At 52.0% G+C, this 19,139-nt stretch overlaps 1 protein-coding gene across 4 annotated transcripts in view; it reads right to left on the bottom strand.

Moving 5' to 3' along the window:
* Positions 1 to 14,937: 14,937 nt before the first annotated feature.
* ARID1B (AT-rich interaction domain 1B) overlaps positions 14,938 to 19,139 on the bottom strand; it is a 429,020-nt gene continuing 424,818 nt past the window's right edge. For all 4 annotated transcript variants that reach the window (XM_066248340.1, XM_066248338.1, XM_066248342.1 and 1 more), the window contains one exon: positions 14,938 to 18,090. In XM_066248340.1, coding sequence (XP_066104437.1) covers positions 16,339 to 18,090 — 1,752 coding nt within the window. In that variant the 3' untranslated portion in view covers positions 14,938 to 16,338. The remainder of the gene's footprint in view (positions 18,091 to 19,139) is intronic.

Here is a 19,139-nt window from a genome sequence, read left to right as displayed (position 1 = left end):
GCCCTGTTTCTGCTTCTATTGCTCCACGCTGGTTTCCGCTGTGGGCAGCCGGGGCCCCAGCTGGACCGCAGCCCCTCCGAGGGTGTCCGAGAGCCTCCGGGCCTGCCGGGGTGGGGGACGCGGGGCCCTGGGCAGAGTGAGACCCCACTCTCGGGCCCACTCTCGGTCTCCCTGCTCGTAGGGCACTGCTGCGCCTCTGGATTCTCAGCGTAATGAAGACTCGGGGTCACGGATGCCGAAAGGTCCTCTTTATTCGCCCACTGGTCCCCCTCCTGTACCTCAGCGCGTGTCCCTCCCAGGGGCCTTCTAGGGTCTGACCAGGCGCTGAGCCTCCCTGGTGGTCTGTCTGTGTGCCGCCTTCTCTGAGCGGGGCCTGCCCGTCGTGGCCACCAGACACCAGTCCTCCCGGCGAGATGGCTCCTGCTCACTCCAAGGGCTAGAAGGAGGGTCCTTTGTTCTGGGGGACGCAGGGAGCCACAGTTCACAGAGGGCCACATGGTGCCACCAAGGAAAGAGGAAATAGCGCTTTTCTCTCTCTAGCAGAAGTCAGTAAAGGAAAAAGAAGCTAACGAGAGAACACACTCGCGACTATGAACCGGTGTCTTCCCGATCTCGTAACTGATTTCCTTGGAGGACCTACCTAACCCTTCGACCCCCAGGGTCCCAGCAAACACTCGCCCAGCCCTGCCAGCCGGACTCGGTCAGGACACGCGGTGCCGTGGAGCTGGCGGTTGAATCCCCTCTCCTTCTCTGCAGAGCGGGAGCCAAGTGTGGGGCCCGGGGCTGCGTGGCCTAGTGCAGTGTGGCCCCCGGGGCCTGGGGAAGACCCTTCAGTTCTGTGACGGGGGCCCCAGGGCCACGTCAGATAAACAGCCCACGAAAGCTACGATCTCAATGAGATTTGAAATCGCAGGCAGGAGGGTAAATCGTGTCACATGAGAGATGCGGCAACAGAGAGAGAGTTTCAGACATGAAGACACGCCTCCCACCCTCTCAAATACCCAGTTAGAATGCAAAATACATATAATTATGATAAGATATTCAAGAATAAAGGGAGACTGCCATCAGCGAGCTGGGAACGCAGCCTGGTTCTCGGCATTGTGATGTGGACAGGACTGTGAGACAGCCCGCCACTCCACGGGGGCCGAGAGCGACCCTGCCCGAGGGTCCCAGTAGGATCTCAGGAGCCCCGAGCTGGGTGCCGGGCTGGGACCGGAGTGGGGGTTCCTGTGGGAGGACTGCGTTGTGTTTAGAGTGAGCGCGACCAGGTACCATGGCCAGCAGCTTTCTTGGAGAGAGGGTGCCAACCATCTGGGCAGGCAGCGCCCTTTGTCCCCGGGAAGCCTGCGGGTGGCCCCTTTGGCCTGTGCAGAAATAAGGGAAGAGGTGCCCTTGGTTCTAGGGCAGGGCGGCCAGCATCCTAGTTTGCCTGGGATGCAGGATTTTCAGTCCTAACATCAAGGGAGTCCAGGCAAGTTGGGACTCGCTGGCCACCCTCTGGAGGAAAAGTGTCACAGGACTCAGCCCTCCCCGAGTCTGGCAGAGCTGCCCCTTCCCCCGTGCCACGGGACACTGAGCTTGCGGGCTGCTGGGACAGATGGACCCAGACCTTCTGAAAAGGGACCGGACCCTGGATGCGCCCATTTAGGTTTCCTGTTACTAAAACATGTCTAATGGACTGAGGTCATTGATGAGGAAAGACTGGCCCCTCGAGAGGGAGGGAGGAGGGGAGACGGAGGAGGGAGGGAGGGAGGAGGGAGGGAGGATGGAGGGAGGGAGCAGGGAGGAGGGAGGGAGGGAAGAGGAGGAGGGGTGAGGGAGGAGGGAGGGAGGAGGGAGAAGGGAAGAGGGAAGAGGGAGGGAGGAGAGAGGAGTGAAGAGGGAGGAGAGAGGAGGGACGAAGGAAGGAGGGAGGGAGAAGGGAGAATGGCCCTGGCTGATTGGCTCAGCGGTAGAGCGTCGGCCTGGTGTGCGGGGGACCCGGGTTCAATTCCCAGCCAGGGCACATAGGAGAAGCACCCATTTGCTTCTCCACCCCCCCCCTCCTTCCTCTCTGTCTCTCTCTTCCCCTCCCGCAGCCAAGGCTCCATTGGAGCAAAGATGGCCTGGGCACTGGGGATGGCTCCTTGGCCTCTGCCCCAGGCGCTAGAGTGGCTCTGGTCCCAACAGAGCGAAGCCTTGGAGGGGCAGAGCATCGCCCCCTGGTGGGCAGAGCGTCGCCCCTGGTGGGCGTGCTGGGTGGATCCCGGTCGGGCGCATGCGGGAGTCTGTCTGACTGTCTCTCCCCGTTTCCAGCTTCAGAAAAATACAAAAAAAAAAAAAAAGAGAGAAGGGAGAATGGAGGGAGGAGGGGAGAGGGAGGAGGGAGGGAGGGAAGAGGAAGGAGGGAGGGAAGAGGGGGAGGAGGGAGGAAGGGAGAGGGAGGAAGGGAAAAAGGAGCAGGGAGGAGGGAAGGAGGGAAAAGGGAGGGGGAGGAGGAAGGAGGGAGGAGGGGGAGGGGAGAGGAGAGAGGGAGGAGGGAGGGCTGGTGCCCTGGGCCTAGGGCTGTAGGCTATAGGGCTGTAGCCCAGCCTGGGGTGTGAGTGTGGGGTGAGTTATGCCAGGTGAAGAGGAGGGGAGGACCCGTGAGGACAGAAGCTGGGCCCTGACCTAAACATTCATCATCCAGAGATACAGGCATCCTCAACCCTGGGGGTGGGGGTCCGAGGCCCAGGGCCTGCAGACTGACAACCTTGGAAGGAAAACGGATATTTCAATTACTCTGATTACTGACGAGTATCGCACATACACACGCATCGTACGTATGTCAGCTTTCTGGCTTTGCTACTAAACATGGTTATCGCAGATGTAGCCACTGGGATAACTGATGAAGGGTCCAGAGGACCTCTCTGTACTATTTGTGCAACTTCCTGTAACTATAATTACTTACAAATAAAAAAGTCTTTTAAAAAGATAGGAGATATGATTTTTAAAATAAAATCCTGGCCACGTCCTTGCCACAGAGGTTAGTGCCCACGCGTCATCTTCTACCCCAGGCTATTGGAGGGGACCCTGGAACTGGTCTGGGGCCAGGCTTGGGACCAGAAGAAAGGGCTCTAGGAAGTGCACGGCTGACCCCCTGGCCCAGGGACCTGTGTTGGCATTTGTCCCCAGGCCAGATCTGCAAATGACACTGGGACTAAATGGGGACATTTCCATAAGGGCCTCTAATGAAGGTGACTGTGCCAGGTGGGGGCCACCACATACAGACAGAGACACCACACACACCACACACACAGACACAGATACCACACACACAGACACAGACACCACACACAGGCAGTACGCACACCACACACACCACATACAGATACCACACGCACCTCTCACACAGACACAGACACATGCACACACACAGGGACACCCCCCCAAGCTGCTCAGCCACCGCCATGGAGCCCCTTCTTACTTCTTGGGGAAACCCCAACCCCAATGCAGGGGACTAAGACATGCCCTGAAGTTGCTGGGAAAAACCACTTCTCTGAAAACAGCCTTAAGAAACAACCTGAGGAGCCACACACGGAGCGGAGCCGACTTCTGCCGCTTTGATTCGGCCATAACCGCCCCTCTGCTTTCTGCCCTCAAAGCCTCAGTTTCCTCTTCATTCTTTTGTGCGAGAGTAAAACGTGTAATAGTCTCCAACAAATCCACCTCAACTCTAAAAGGTTACAGAGGACAATAATTGGACATATGCCTGACCAGGTGGTGATACCGTGGACAGAGCATCGAACTGGGACGCAGAGAATCCAGGTTTGAAACCCCGAGGTCACTGGCTTGAGCAAGGGGTCCCATGCTCTGCTGTAACCCCCCAGTCAAGGCACATATGAGAAAGCAATCAGTGAACAACTAAGGAGCCACAGTGAAGAATTGATGCTTCTCATCTCTCTTCCTTCCTGCCTTTCTGTTCCTATCTGTCCCTCTCTCTGTCTCTGTAATAATAATAATAATAATAATAATAATAATAATTGGACATATAAAAGATTCGGAGACCTAAAATAAGAGGGCTTACATAAGCAAGTATTTTCCTGTAAAATTGATTTTCTCCAAGAAACAGAAAGAAACTATATTCTCAAACATTAGGGGAAAAATTGCATCTAAGAAAAAGGAACCATCTGAAAGTTTTAAAATATTATTTTTAGAAGTAAAACATTAGTTACTCATTGTTTGCTTGTTGTTTTTCAGCTCCACAGCAGAGTAAAGAGCACACGGAATATTGCAGAAAACCAAGCTATTACCTCAAGACATTCTCTGGGCGCTCGGAAGAAAACCGGAAGAAAATGCAAAGAGGTGAACGTCATGAATCGCAAGGAGGAGAAAGGCAAGAACACTGTCTGCACAACAGAAATTCCAGAAGGAACAAAGCAGAGAAGAAATAACAGAAGAAAGCGATCAAACGCAGAGATTACATAGGCCGCACTCCAGGGCAGGAATGTAGTAAAATGAAAGGTCAGCAGGAGAGGGAGGAACTGGAGCGCAAAACTGAAATGAAGTTGGTTCCAAACCAACAGAGTTGCCCACTCCTCCCTGGGTGGGAGGGGAGACACCACCCCGCAAGGTCTTCACAGAGCAGCCATGAGCACGCAGCCGTCGGCCCTGAGGGAATGTCCTGACCACAACAGGGATGACTTGAATGTGTTTGACAAGATTAAGCAGAAATTGAAACAAATACGCCAATGAAGAAGTAGGAAAATAAAGAGTAAGCTGGTCCTGGCTGGTTGGCTCAGGGGTAGAGTGTCGGCCCAGTGTGTGGATGTCCTGAGTTCGATTCCTAGTCAGGACATACAGGAAAAGTGACCATCTGCTTCTCCACCCCTCCCCCTCTTGCTTCTCTCTCTCTCCCTACTCCTTCCCTCCTGTAGCCATAGCTCAAATGGTTCCAGTGAGTTGGCCTTGGGCACTGAGGATGGCTCCATGGCCTCTGCCTCAGGCACTAAAAATAGCTCAGTTGCTGAGCAATGGAGCAACCACCCCAGATGGGCAGAGCATCACCCCTTGCTAGGATTGTCCGGGTGCATGCAGGAGTCTGTCTCTCTGTCTCCCCTCCTTTTATTAAAAAAAAAAAAAGAATAAGCTGGAGGGAAGAAACTCACAACTGATCAATCAGCAGAGTAAGTGATCCTGGAGGCTGGCTCCCCAGGAATCAGAGCCGTGATGCGGAGAGTGAAGGAAAAAGGAGCCCACCGCCATCCTGAGACCTGGAGGCCAGGCTTCAGGAAGGAGGTGGTGAGCGCCAGGGGAAGGGCCCTGCAGCCGTTGAGGGTCAGGGAGAGACAAGACAGGTGTGCCCTGAGGGCCCAGGGGGCTTCTAACGGGATGCACGCAAGCCCTATTTCTGGGTCCTGGGGAGGAGCTTCAGCGGAGGGGTCAGTTTTGTCACCTGCCTATGAGCAGCCAGTGAGACAGTCCCCAGAGCGCTGGGCCCTGAGTAAATGGCCCTGGTGTCCTTTCTGGGCTGGTGCAGACAGCTTGCAGGGCACCAGGCCACAGCGCCCTGCCTTGTCCCGTCTGTGGGCAGTCTGTGGGCCATTCCTGAGCCCCAGCCCCAGGGTGCGTTCTACGTGCAGGACAGGAGGGCACTGCAGACCCAAGTGCTCAGGTGGGAGCGTGCCCCTAGCTCGGGAAGGCTGGTCCCAAGGCACAGGGGCCAGAGGAGGCGTGGAGAGAAATACAGGGCCTGCAGGAAGGGCGCTGGCCACGGGGGGCTGCACAGTGCAATACTTGCCCCTGCACCTGGAGATGACGTCTGTTTCTCCAGAACCTGGGGCCCCGAGGTGTTGCGTGACACAGGAGACAGGCGCTGTGGGTCTGCCCCAAGGGTCCCCGTTTCCGAGCTGGCCCCACTGACCTAAGCCCAGGGTCAGCGTGGTTCTCGGGTCTGCTCTCCATCTCCAGGTTGGAAGCCCAGGGTCAGCGTGGTTCTCGGGTCTGCTCTCCATCTCCAGGTTGGAAGCCCAGGGTCAGCGTGGTTCTCGGGTCTGCTCTCCATCTCCAGGTTGGAAGCCCAGGGTCAGCGTGGTTCTCGGGTCTGCTCTCCATCTCCAGGTTGGAAGCCCAGCCCAGTAATGGGGGCCCACACTCCCATTCTTCTCCCAATAGCCAGGGCACCGTGGGGGTCCTCATTGTCCCCCCAGAGCCCCAGCCAGCACCCACACTTTCGTATTCACAGCAGCTAATGTCACTGCCCAGAATGCAGACGCCAACGTTGCCCCAGAGAACTGCGCCCACAGTGAAAACATGGTGAATATTGGCAAACGTCATTTCCTTGATCCAACCATTTCTGAAGAGCAAAGTTGGGTTATTTCTGCCGGCAGCGGAGGCGAGGCTGCTGGTCCCACTGGACACCCCTGGACCCCGATAAGCTATGTGCTTGCGGCATCCCCAAACCACAAGCCTGGCTTTCACACCTTCTCTTCGGAGCATCTCAGTGGAGGGCTCGGAGCACAGTTGTGGGCAGTGGGGGACGTGTGTCTCTCACGGCAGGTCTGAGGTTGGGGAAGGACACGCCCCTCCCAACACAGCACAACTGCCCTCTCCACACCCGTGACCTCCTCCTTGCCAAAGTGCCCAGATACAGTGCTGCGTCCTCCTCACAGGCTGGCCCGCAGCTGTGGGGGCGGCTGACCTGTGTCCCCGACCTGTGTCCCTGACCTGTGTCCCTGACGTACCTGCTGTCCATCCTGGGCGGCCCCTCGCCTCCGGGCTCTGCTTTTCCCGAGTTCTCCCCTCTGCCCTTCAACACTATGGTTCTGAATCTGAGCTCAGCCCTCAGGGGACCCACACTGTCCCCTCTATCCAGATGACACCCAGGTCCACCCGTAGGCACTGGGCTCCAGGCCCTGTGTTCAGTTGCCCCTAACTAGCGCCCTGGGGTGTCCACAGCACCACAGCCTCTAGGCCTCTAAGAGCTGCCGCAGTGAATCACCGCAAACTCGGTGGCTTAAAACAACACAAACCATCATAATTCTGTCGGCTGACGTCAGACACAGGGCTTCCAGGGCTGCACCCCGTCACCTCAGGGCCCCAGGGGACAGGGACAGGGTTTCCTGGCCTGCTCCAGCGTCCAGCTGCGCCACGCCCCCGCACCCCCCGGCTCGCGGCCTCTTTCCCCATCTTCAGGACGAGCACTGAGCATCTCTCCGACCACCCTGCCATCCCCTCCCTCCTATCTCTCCTGTCTCTTCTGTTTTTAAGGCCCCTTGTGCTTGCATTGGTCGCACCTGGTCAATCCAGGCGCTCTCCTATCCTTGGTCGGCGGGCGCCGCCTTCATCTCCCTCTGCCAGCAGTCTACCTGGCTCGCTGCGTGCAGGTCCTGCCCAGTGGACTGCCTTCCTGAGCTGGTGGCTGGCTGGGTCCCCAGGTTTGTCTACCCGACGACCAGTGACATCGTTCTGAGGGACCCACGCCAGGACCTGCCTCTCCCTTACCTGTCCTCCGTCCGTCTATCACTAGATTCCGCTTCTTGAAGCCCCGCCCCCATCTTTTTAAGAGTGCCAATCCTTTACCCCAGTGACTTTGAACCTTTTTCATCTTGCAGCATGTGACCTAATTACTGACATACTACGTTAGTATGGTGGTAACTATATAGTATATAGTTAGAAAAGTTATAGTATTTTGGCATGCCAAAAATATATCTTTTCTACCAATCTGACAAAAAAGGTACAATTTTGATTTGTTCACACTGGATGGCTATTATTGTGTTGGCTGTTCTCATTTTTTTTTTCTTTTTTCTTCTTCTTTTCTGAAGCTGGAAACGGGGAAAGACAGTCAGACAGACTCCCGCATGCGCCCGACCGGATCCACCCGGCACGCCCACCAGGGGCGACGCTCTGCCCTCCAGGGGGCGATGCTCTGCCCCTCCGGGGTGTTGCTCTGCCGCGACCAGAGCCACTCTAGCGCCTGGGGCAGAGGCCAAGGAGCCATCCCCAGCGCCTGGGCCATCCTTGCTCCAATGGAGCCTTGGCTGCAGGAGGGGAAGAGAGAGACAGAGAGGAAGGAGGGAGGGGGTGGAGAAGCAAATGGGCGCTTCTCCTATGTGCCCTGGCCGGGAATCAAACCTGGGTCCCTCGCATGCTAGGCCGACGCTCTACCGCTGAGCCAACCGGCCAGGGCCTGTTCTCATTTTTTTATTGAACACCCTAAGGCAGTGGTTCTCAACCTTTCTAATGCCATAACCCCGCAATACAGTTCCTCATGTTGCGGTGACCCCAAACCAAAAAATAATTTTGGTGGCTACTTTATAACTGTAATTTTGCTACAGTTATGATTCGGAATGTAAATACCTGATATGCATTATGTATTTTTTGATGGCTTTAGGCAACCCTGCTGGGGTCACAACCCAGAGGTTGAGAACCACTGCCCTAAGGGAAAAGAGGTCAGTGCCCCTGACTATATAGTCAGGTGTTGCGTGTTCTATAAGTTCTTGTGGTGCTCCGGGGGTAAATCGCTGCTTTGAGCCCAAGAGCCCTGCTCACACCCAGCCCGGGCCCCCTTCGCGCGGGCACTACAAAGCTCCTGATGGTTTTCAACATCCAGTTTCCTTCCTCGGATGCCCACGTCTTTCTAAACTGGGGGCTGAGCACATGGTCCCGTGTTTGAGCCTGGCAGTGGTCCACGAAGGCCAGCTTAGGAGGAATGCTGGACTCTTGTGGCTGGTCTTGTCCTTATTTACTTACCCTTCCAGTCTCATCTGTGGCCCGTCGACCACACTCCTCCCTCAGACCACTTCCGAACCTGAAATTCAACAATTTCAAATTTATTTTAGACCCCGGAACACCCAGGGATCTTTGAACTCTCTTCCATATGATGAACCCTCTGCCTGGGAAAGAACGCTTTCTCCTTCCTCAGCTCCTTCCAACTCAGGCAGTCTCTTACAGGAAGCCTTCCCAGGTTGCCCCCTCCAAGCTGGCATCACATGAAATCGTTCTTACCTGCCCACGTGTGAGGCTCCCATCAGGCACGTGACGGTGCTCAGTGTTTGTTTCCGGACTGAAAAGTGCCATGGTTTGGTACACGCCTACTTTATGCCAGATGGCAGGCTCCAGCTCTGTCCACGTTTATAATCCTGACGGAACAACAGAGGCACGGAGGTGGAGCGGGCTGGTGGGACCGAGATGGGGGAGAACACAAAGAGCCCTGCTCGCCCGGAGGTCTGAGCGGGGTCTGGGGCAGCCGGGTCAGGCTGGGTCGGGAGCCCCGTCCTGGCAGGAAGGAGGGCTGGGCAGTGGACCTGGGCCACGAGTCTGCTGTCAAGTCGAGAATTTGGGCTTCTCCTGAGGCCCCTGGGAGCCTGGGAAATGCCCCCATGGGGCTCCAGCAGACTTTGGGTTTCATACGTGCTTCTGAAAAAATAGCAAACAACAGACGTCTCACCTCCACGTCCACGAGGAATCCCGGAGACCGCGGAAACCGGCAGGGACGTGCACATCTCATTCTTTATCAACGGCCCGCAAGCCAGATCCAGGTGGGCGGGAAGAGACCTGTGCGAATCACGGTTTGGTTGCTCCAATACCGAATTTAATTTCTGAAAACAAGGCCCACCCACCAAGATGAAATTCCACCCGTTAACACAACCTGATCCCCCCCACCCATGCACTCCCATCTTCTACTGCCCAGCAAGGCCGATGTGGGGTGTCACATGCGTGGAGAGGGGCTTGCACGGAGAGGCTGGCCGAGAGGTCTTCACTCTCGGTTCCCCGTCCGTGGAACCAGGCTCATCTCGACACATCGCTCTGGGCTCGTCACCATGGGGAGCCTCTCTCCTCAGCTCTCCCGGCCATATGCTCACGCGTGTGGTGAGAAGGACACCTAACCCACAAAGCAAGTTCCACGCGTGCGGGGAACTTTTGTTTTTATCATGCTAGGAGTGCATTCATCTGAAATGTGTAGAAGACATGCCATTTTCCTCCCCAAGGAACAAGTAACTTCTCGCATTGGGCCATTTTTAAAGTGATGGTCCACACAGAAGCGACTGGTGTCTTCCTCGTATGCCCCTTTGCCTTCCTCAGTCCTCAAGTGGCTTTGGAGTCACAATGGGTGACAGAGATGTGAAACAGAAAAGAAAAAAGGTAAAACCCGAATGTTGTCTCGCAGGGGCACCAAAGTGTCATTGATTAGGTAGAATATTCTAAGAGCCACTGCCTCCCCTTCCTGCCACGCCAGAGAAACTTCCACAAAACCCCTAAGAAACCACAGCCCTGAAGGCCATGCCAACTTCGAGAGCAAAAACACACCCAAATACAAAGTCATCATCACTTACCAGGGCGTAGTGTCACAACCGCTGCTGGTTTTTGCCTGAAGGACTGCTCTCTTTGAACAAGGAGATCTTCAAGAGGCTGACTCCAAGTTTAGGTTCCTTAAGTCTTTGCGAAAACCTAGTTTGTAGAACCTAGAGCTCCTCGGCCAGCGAGATACCAAGTTGATGCAGAGGACGAAAGCACTTCCTTCCTGACCTGACCGTGAGCTTCCACGGGGATGAAGGGCATCCAAAGGCCACCTCCCCTCGGCACACGGACACGGCCTGCCTCCAGCTAGAGGTGAAGACCGAAGTCCTTCCTCCCTGGGGACTGTGTGCATCGATCGGCCAAGAAGAGCAGCCGATGAAACACTGTGCTTGGCTGCCCACCGGGTTTCACCCTGGAATACGTTCTGTGCCACTTTTTTTTAAGAAGGGCAAGACAGGGCTAGTTTATTGCATGATTGTATTCCAGAAATATGCATTCCCCAGGCTTGCAAAATGAAAGGTGAACTCTCCATGACCTGTGGCTGTCCTACGCCCCAAAGTGACACTTCGTAGAGAAATTGTACAGTTGCCCTTGGTGCTAAACACAGGCAAACCAGAAGCTAAGCCCTCACGGCTTTTCTGAGAAAGCCAAAACCAGTTAAAAAAAAAGTCACACAAAATGTGTGACTGGTTATGAAAATGGGAAGATAGTCCCTTAGGCCAGATTTTAAAATGACACGCAATAGGTTTTAGGGCACAGAGCAAAGGAAACATGAACACGCACACGTATGCTTGGGACTCAAGTGCCGTCTTCACTGGGGTCACAGGCCTTTATGTGATTATCCCTTTTAATGTATTTAATCTTCACCACTCCTAACGGAGGGAGGTGTTACCCACATATTACAGGTGAGCTGCAAAGGGTTCAAGTACCTTGCTGAAGGCTATGGGGACGGCAACAGAAGACCCTGGAACTCCTTCCGTGAGGACATCTCAATTTGTTTAAGGAATGAGATACACAGCTGGAGGAGTGAGAACATACATGCGAGGAACACAGTTGTTTAGGAGCCAGGCGTGACCTCCGGCTCACGCGGGCACTGCACACGCTCCGTGGTATGTCCACAGGATGTGAGAAAGGAAAAGGTTCCCTGCGGGACCACGCGAGGCGCGCCTGGGACGCGCGGGCTTCTTCCCTGCGCGGAGTCCCCGTCTCTGCGGGGACAGCACGGCTTACAGGTGGCAGGAGACCACCTAAGGCTTTCCCTCTCCGGGATCTCTTCTTTCTTAAGGCCATACTTTGGAAAAAGCTGGGGTAACAGTTCACGTCCCTCAAACTGAATTCAGGGAGAAGTTGAGTCTCATAATTTTGGGACACTGTTGATGGTCTTTCCCCAAACTCCCCTCGGGGGTTCCTCTAATTTGAACCCCGAAGTGAATGACTTTGGGTACATGGACTAACACCTGAGGGGACAGCATGACCTGGGTCACCCAGCATCAAACGAAGCAGGACTGGGAAGCAGAGACGAGAGCACGGAGTCCAGGACTGGAGACTTTGCCTAAGGCAGAGGTCCCCAAACTTTTTACACAGGGGGCCAGTTCACTGTCCCTCAGACCACTGGAGGGCCAGACTATAAAAAAAACTATGAACAAATCCCTATGCACACTGCACAGATCTTATTTTAAAGTAAAAAAAACAAAACGGGAACAAATACAATATTTAAAATAAAGAACAAGTAAATTTAAATCAACCAACTGACCAGTATTTCAATGGGAATTATGCTCCTCTCACTGACCACCAATGAAAGAGGTGCCCCTTCCGGAAGTGTGGTGGGGGCCGGATAAATGGCCTCAGGGGGCCGCATGTGGCCCGCGGGCCGTAGTTTGGGGACCCCTGGCCTAAGGTCTCTGTGCCGTTTCAGTCCACACTGGTTTCCAAGGGCTTACCACGTGGCCTGGGACCACTGGGTCCCAGTTCTGTCTTTGTCCTTCCCCCCGCTTCTGAGCACACAGCACCCCCACGGGAAGCGAGCAGGAAGGGGCCCAGAGGCTTGAGCCTCCAGTTGGGAGTAGGCAGGGCCTCGCAGGCTGTCCCTCCAGCACATCTGCAATGCCCGGATGACCCCGGGGTCAGGTCACAGCTGGGATGCCACGGGGTCCTCGCCTTTCGGCCCAGAGCTCTTCACTCTGCACCCAGATTCACCTTAGTTCTTAGTCAACAAAACGTACTACGTGCTCTCGACGGATACACTGTGTGTCGGGAAGATTACTTTATTTCTCTAATTGATATGAAAAGATTAGAACGTAATTGAAACAGGGTCTTTGTTCATTGATGGTTCCTCAGAGCCTAGGACACAGCTTGGCACATGGTATGTGCTTGATACATCTCTGCTGAATTAATGGGTAATGGGACATGCTGGCGGTCACAGACCACCACCAAACACCGACAGGCGTTTTGAAAAGCTCGCCTGACTACGGAGTTGTCTGAGGGTGCTGCCGGAGGTAGGAGAGAAGGGAGGCAGTGACTGTCAGGCTGGGCTCAGCCCTCCAGACGAAGTGAAACAAAGCCCAGCGAGAAGAAAACGGGCCGTCTGGTCAGTCACAACACCTTCTCCACTTCCCTGCGGGTGAGCCAGCACGGGGACTCACAGGTACACGGGGCCCACAGGAAATGAAAGATTTCCAAGTTTTTAAATGGATGATTTCAGGGCAAAGGCCATGTTCTTCTCATAAAAGAGGTCGTTAATAGCTTACATTGTATCATGAAGCTGCTCAGATCCCCTTTTAAAAATCATTCTCTATTTTAACTTAAGCTTAACTAGTTTTTTTTTTTTTAATTTTTAATTTATTCATTTTTTAGAGAGGAGAGGGAGAGACAGAGAGAGAGAGGAGAGACAGAGAGAGAAGGGGGGGAGGAGCTGGAAGCATCAACTCCCATATGTGCCTTGACCAGGCAAGCCCAGGGTTTTGAACTGGCGACCTCAGCATTTCCAGGTCGACGCTTTATCCACTGCGCCACCACAGGTCAGGCAACTAGTTTTTGAATAGGCCACACTCACCAGTAAAAACTGATTCGGTATCATTCTCGACCTCAAACAAAACATCTGAATGGTTATTTCTGAGAATATGCCCCCCAACAGCATCTCTTATGTGACATTAAAAAATTCACTCAAATACCAACAGATTCAACTTTATAGCACCATTCCAAAATACTAAACTTTCTTTGCACCTTTATTTTTATCTCTTTTTGTACACATGTAAAGTATGGGCATCCTGCAAATTTCTGAAAAGCTTCATAGGAAATAAAAAACAACTAATTTTGAGGACAAAGCAGTAACTCAGTTTGTAGGCAAGATGACCTCAGGTGGACTGTGCGTTCTTGACGGGGCGTCTGCAGTCTTGAACCTGGGGTGAGGACGTAGAACGGATGCTACGGTCTTCCGGGATTGCTCCAGAGACCACGGCGCATGTCAGTATGCAAAAACGTGTTGCTCAATGGTCAGACTCTAGGCATTGGTTGCAACTCAACCATGACATCAAGTCTTTTATAATGATTTTACTCTTTTGATTGACAAATGAATTGGGATAGTAGGTAACTTCAGACTTTGTACACACCTTTGATTCATACTCTGTAAGAGAGAAATCCTAATACTGAATTCCCTCTTACAAATCTCCATATTTGAAGCTTGGAGCTCTAAAATCTGTTCTTAGCAAGCAGATATATTTCAAGTAGAATTATAAATGGGTTTTTAATTCAATATATATTTGGTTGCATTGTTATGTAAGAAGACTAATGTGGGAGTTGATAGATGGCTGCTTGCAGAAAAAAAATTTTTTTTCTTGTGACACTCGAGAGTCACGTCTCACATTCTGATTATAACTGCGTGCTCTTGTCTAACTCTTCCACGTGTTACCATGAGTAATGTGCACCCGGTAAGGGGTCTGGCGGAGGACTCGGAGGTCTGAGTATGCGGTGACCGGGAGGGTGGTGTGAAGAGGTAGAGTCAGGACGGTGTCCACTAACAGCTTAATTCTGCAGCAGTTTCGAAGAAAGTGACTGTGACACAGTAACAGTCGATGACCCAGGAAGAAAGAGTTTAAACTAGAAATGACTAGTATTAAAAAGCCACTGTGCACCAGGCAGGAAGGAATATGAGAATATTAATATGCCCTGAAATAGAAATAATCACTTTGCACTATGTACACCACATACAATATAACATACTTTTTTTTTTTTTAACATTGCACAATATAAATATTATACACGGTGGAGTAAACTAAATGCAAAATAACTTTGAGGCACACAGAAGAACCATGGAATAGCTTGAACTCTGATTAAAGTTAAGACGGGGTTAGTAAAGGCAGTCTCACACTGTCAGGCCAGTGAGCTCGTGGGCCTCACCTCAGGGGCTAGCAGCTACCTCCCATATATCCTGAATATTTTCATACTTCCATGTCCTTAGAGTTGATTGCTTCAAACAAAGGCTAATCAGCTAAATACCTTGAGAAAGTCAAACTGTCGCTCCCCACCCTAAAGTAGGTAACCCTCAACAGTTCCTCCCAACCTCACGGTTTGGATACGAGGGACTAGGTTAGAACACGGCTGTATTTCCCCTATCTTATAAATAACCTAGTTACTAGGAAACCACTTCAAGGAAACTAGAACAGTATTCAATAACACCCATCACAGTGCTTAACAAGATTTAATGTACATTTATTCTTAACATGTGGAACATATAAAGATTTTATACTGAATAAATGATATTCATTAAGCCAGAGGAAAAGGAGGAATTTACATCAAGATTTTTTTCTTTTTTTTAAACTACATTATCTTGAAATACAAATGTGGATTTTTGTCACTGAAAAATCTTTGAAGTTGTGTATCTTCCTTTGAATTGTATTTTTTTTTTGTCTGTACTGGTAACCGTTTCTCTAAATCAATCCATATGCAACCATTTCCACACCTTGATTCATGAAGCAAACTGCGATCGGCTGCTCTCCCGAAATAGAGCATGACTTTATACATACAGAAACTTGTACATTACCCTCTTTTTTTGTGTGTTTTTGTTTTTTGTATTTTTTCTTTCTTTTTTTTCTTTTTTTGGAGATATGGCCCTAATGAAAAAATATATAAAATAAAAATAAAAATTATTTAAAATCTACCATCACTTCGTAGTTATCACATCATGAAAAAGGAACTAAAAACTTTGTACTAAAAAAAAAGGAGAAAAGAAAAGAAAAAAATGAGGGTATGTTTAATGTACAACTTCTATATACATCACAGCCCATAGGCAGTAAAAAAAATATTTAAAAAATGATTAAAGGAATTGTGAAGAACTGTCATGTGGAAGGTCAAAGACAGACAGACAGGTAGTGGTGAGGAAGCAATTTCCATTGATCGTTGGCAGGTACGTATTGTCAATCTTAACTTAAAAAAGAAAACATTATTTTTGCTCCTAGCCTAATGGAACCATTTTCCTGCGGAGAAACCAGAATCACTTCATAGTCTGACTACCAACTGACACACCTCCTGGAGCCCCTATACCTACATCTCTAGAAGTTTCTATTGCACAGAAGCTTTGGGCGATGGGATGTAGATTTCATTTCACTATCTGAAGAATAGCACGCCTGGGATATAGTGATAATTTTTCACCTTTTTGCCTCGGTGTGGTGAAAATTTCCCATCTTAGCATCTTTTGCTACAACTTTTTTCTTTAGTCAATTTGCTTCCCCTCCTCCCCCCAAATGCAATACAACATGGAAAAGAAAGAACAGAAAAAGAAAATCTGTGGAAAAACAAAAAGTGACCTTTGAATGCACTAGACAGCAACTTTGGTTAAAAAACAAACAAACAAAAAAACGAAATAAAAAAACCCCCAAACAGATGCACTTAAACACACAGATAGCAAATATTAATTTCGAAACTGTTCGAATTCATTATTTAATTCCCAATTGGTAAATGGTGAATGGGGCAGAGGAGCAAAGATTTTCTTTTCCTTCTTCCTACGCTGAATGAACGAGAACAGAAAACAGCCAGTTATACGGGAGCCTCTAGTCTTCACTCACACATGCGGCCTGCTCACTGATGTCATAACTGCCCGATCTGAAAGAGTACATCACAGATGACAGACGCGACCAGAGAGTTCAGGACGGCCGAGATAGAGATGTCCAGCAGGCGGCCCTCGTGCAGCAGGAACTCCGAGCGGTTCTCGTCCACCCTGGCCATGGCCAGCAGAGCCTTGGCCGCCCTGCACATCATGTCCACGCTCGGTGGCTCTAGAGGCGGAGGCTGCATGTGCATGAGGTTGTGCTGGCTCTGCTGATACTGGGCCATCGTGACCCCATCCTCGAGGAAGCTTATCAAGTTTCCAATGCTTCCTTTTTGCACAGCTATGGCCCTTGCTGCCAGCGTGTCCCCTTGGGCAAGGTTCGATAAAAGCGCCATGGACATTTCTCGACAGACTGGGTTTTTGCGATCCCCCACGTACCTAACTAACGTAGCATAGAATTTCTCCTGACGACTAAATGGAGGCGTGGCCAAGATCAGGTCCACATTGTTGTCCTGGATACTGAGTTTACAGAGGGTCTCCAGCACGAGTCTCTGGGGCGACAGGACAGAGTTGGGTCCCACCGTTGGAAAGGGGTCTTGTGCCTCTGCAGACGGGCACACCATCCAGTGCAGCAAGCCATCCAAAATTGGCAAGCAGATGCTTTCCGTGTAAGCAGACAAGTCTAGCTGCCCGGAAATGTTGGCTAAGGTGACCAGCGTGTTGTCCCGCAAGACCTCGAGGCAGTCCCACCACCACTCGTCCTTGCTGCAGGCCACCCCCTTGTCCTCGTCGTCCTCCTTCTCGTAGGTCTGCGGTGCTCGCTTTCTCTCGGGGTGCTCGTGGTGGAGGAGGATCAGCTTTCCCAGAATCAGCACCAAGCCTGGGTGTTTGGACATTTCGGCGTCGTTGCCAGGCACAAAGGACAAGCTGCGGACAATGTTGGACACGCAGATGCAGCGCCTGGCCAGGGAGTCCTGCCAGTGCGCGATGGTGCACAGCGGCGTCTCGTCCCGGCTCCGCGGCTCGTCCTCCAGCAGCTTGATGTTCCGGTGGCTCTTGGCCTGGTGGATCCCGAAGGGGAACTTGCTGCTCTCGGGCTGCGCTCCGGGGTTCGCGTCCTCGGGCAGCGCCCCCGGCCGAGCAGACAGCACGTCGTCGATGGTGGCGATGATGCTCTTCTCCTGCTGCTCTTCCGAGTCCCCTTTCCCCTCCGGCTCTTTCTTTCGCCCCGCGGAGCTCAGCGCCGGCGGAGGGCGCCTGCGCGGAGGAATCTCCATCTTGCTCTCAAAGTGAGTCTGGATGTGCTCCGTGGTGTCCCCGCCGCCGAGCTGCCAGTGCAGCAGCCCGCTGCTGAACTCCTGCACGCGGCCCAGCCTGTCGGACCGGTCGACCACAAACAGGTTGTTCTTCTTGACGATCTTGATTGGCAGCTTGTCGAACTTGCTGGCTTGCCTGGGCCTCTCCTTGGGGTCCGCGGCGGCGTTGGGAGGGGTCGCGCCCGCGCCCGCGCCGCTCTTCTCCTCGGCCTCTGCCGCCCCGCCGTCACCCCGCTCGTCCTCCTCCTCCTCCTCTTCCTCCTCCTCCTCCTCCTCCTCCTCCAGACACTCGGCCTCCTCCTCCTCCTCCTTCCCAGAGTCGTCCGCCAAGGCCTGGCTGTCGTCTTTCTTCACGGCGTCGTGATCAAGTGCTTTTTGGCTGGGGTCCCCCACTTCATACTCCATGAGAATTCCAAAAATGTCAATCAGGCATTTTCTAAAGTACTCTACTAAAAGTTCCAGGAAGCCGGACAGCTGGAGCGGAGAGAGAAAGAGCAAGAACAGGTACAAATGTCATAACATCGAGAGGACCGAGGGGCCGCAAGTCCTGACAGCTAGCCACATGTCTGGGATGACTGTCACACGTCTTACTTCATTTCCGGCTGGGCCAAGGAAAAGCAGCTAAGACCAGTCAGGAGTATCTTCCTGAATATTTATTATCAGCCAAACCAGCATTGGCTGTGTTTCTTATTTCCCGCTCACTTTCCTACACTGTCGATGTGAAAACGTACCTGTTATTTTTGTATTTCTAAGATTATCACTGAGGGAGCGCTTTGCTCTTTACCTTTTATTTTTACTTTTTTCTGATTTAGATACAATGCATTCATTATTGGAAGAGCGGGAAAGTGAGTCTGTTTTTTCCTATTATTTGTCTGAGACGTTGCCTGCCTGGATTTTTATGGTTATTATTATTAAACTTTATGGTTATTTTTGTCTCAGGTACTATAGGTCACTCTAATTTACGTTCTCCACAGATCTTTGGGAGAAGATAATTTCAGCAATGTAGTAGCTCATAAATGGAGAAAATTAAAAACAAATCAATTGAGCCTCCGATACATGGATTAGAATGTTCACAGAATGCAATTTTACATGTTGGCTGAAAGCCACAGGCCAGGACGAGGACCAGCTCTGTTTCCTTTTGAGCACGTTTGCACCACGACAACCGACACACGCCCTGATGGGTGACCGCTCAGCGCCCTCCCCCAGGGTCCACTCCGGCATGTTTGGGACGGTAGAGGGTCGGTTAGGTAGTAAAGGGTTTCTCAGTGATGATGTACGGAAAGCAGCCCATTGCCTAGCCAGCTGCCCGCTTCCTGAGACCCAAGGAGCAGCCGGAAAGGACCCTTCAGGGTCCACAGGCACAGTTTTTCCAGCAGAGGCCGGGTGTGTCCCCCCCTCCACGTTCCTTATTTCCAGGGCAACGGGACCGGGAAGCGGCACAGCTGCTCCGCGATGAAGAGGTGTGATACACTGCCCTTCACTTAACGTGAGGATAAGTTAAGTATTCTAGCAAACGAGGGACA

The sequence above is a fragment of the Saccopteryx bilineata genome, chromosome 12 (assembly GCF_036850765.1).
Source record: "Saccopteryx bilineata isolate mSacBil1 chromosome 12, mSacBil1_pri_phased_curated, whole genome shotgun sequence".
NCBI classification, from domain to species: Eukaryota; Metazoa; Chordata; class Mammalia; order Chiroptera; family Emballonuridae; genus Saccopteryx; species Saccopteryx bilineata.
Note: the sequence above shows the minus strand (reverse complement) of the source record. Positions and strands in the feature narration are given on the sequence as shown.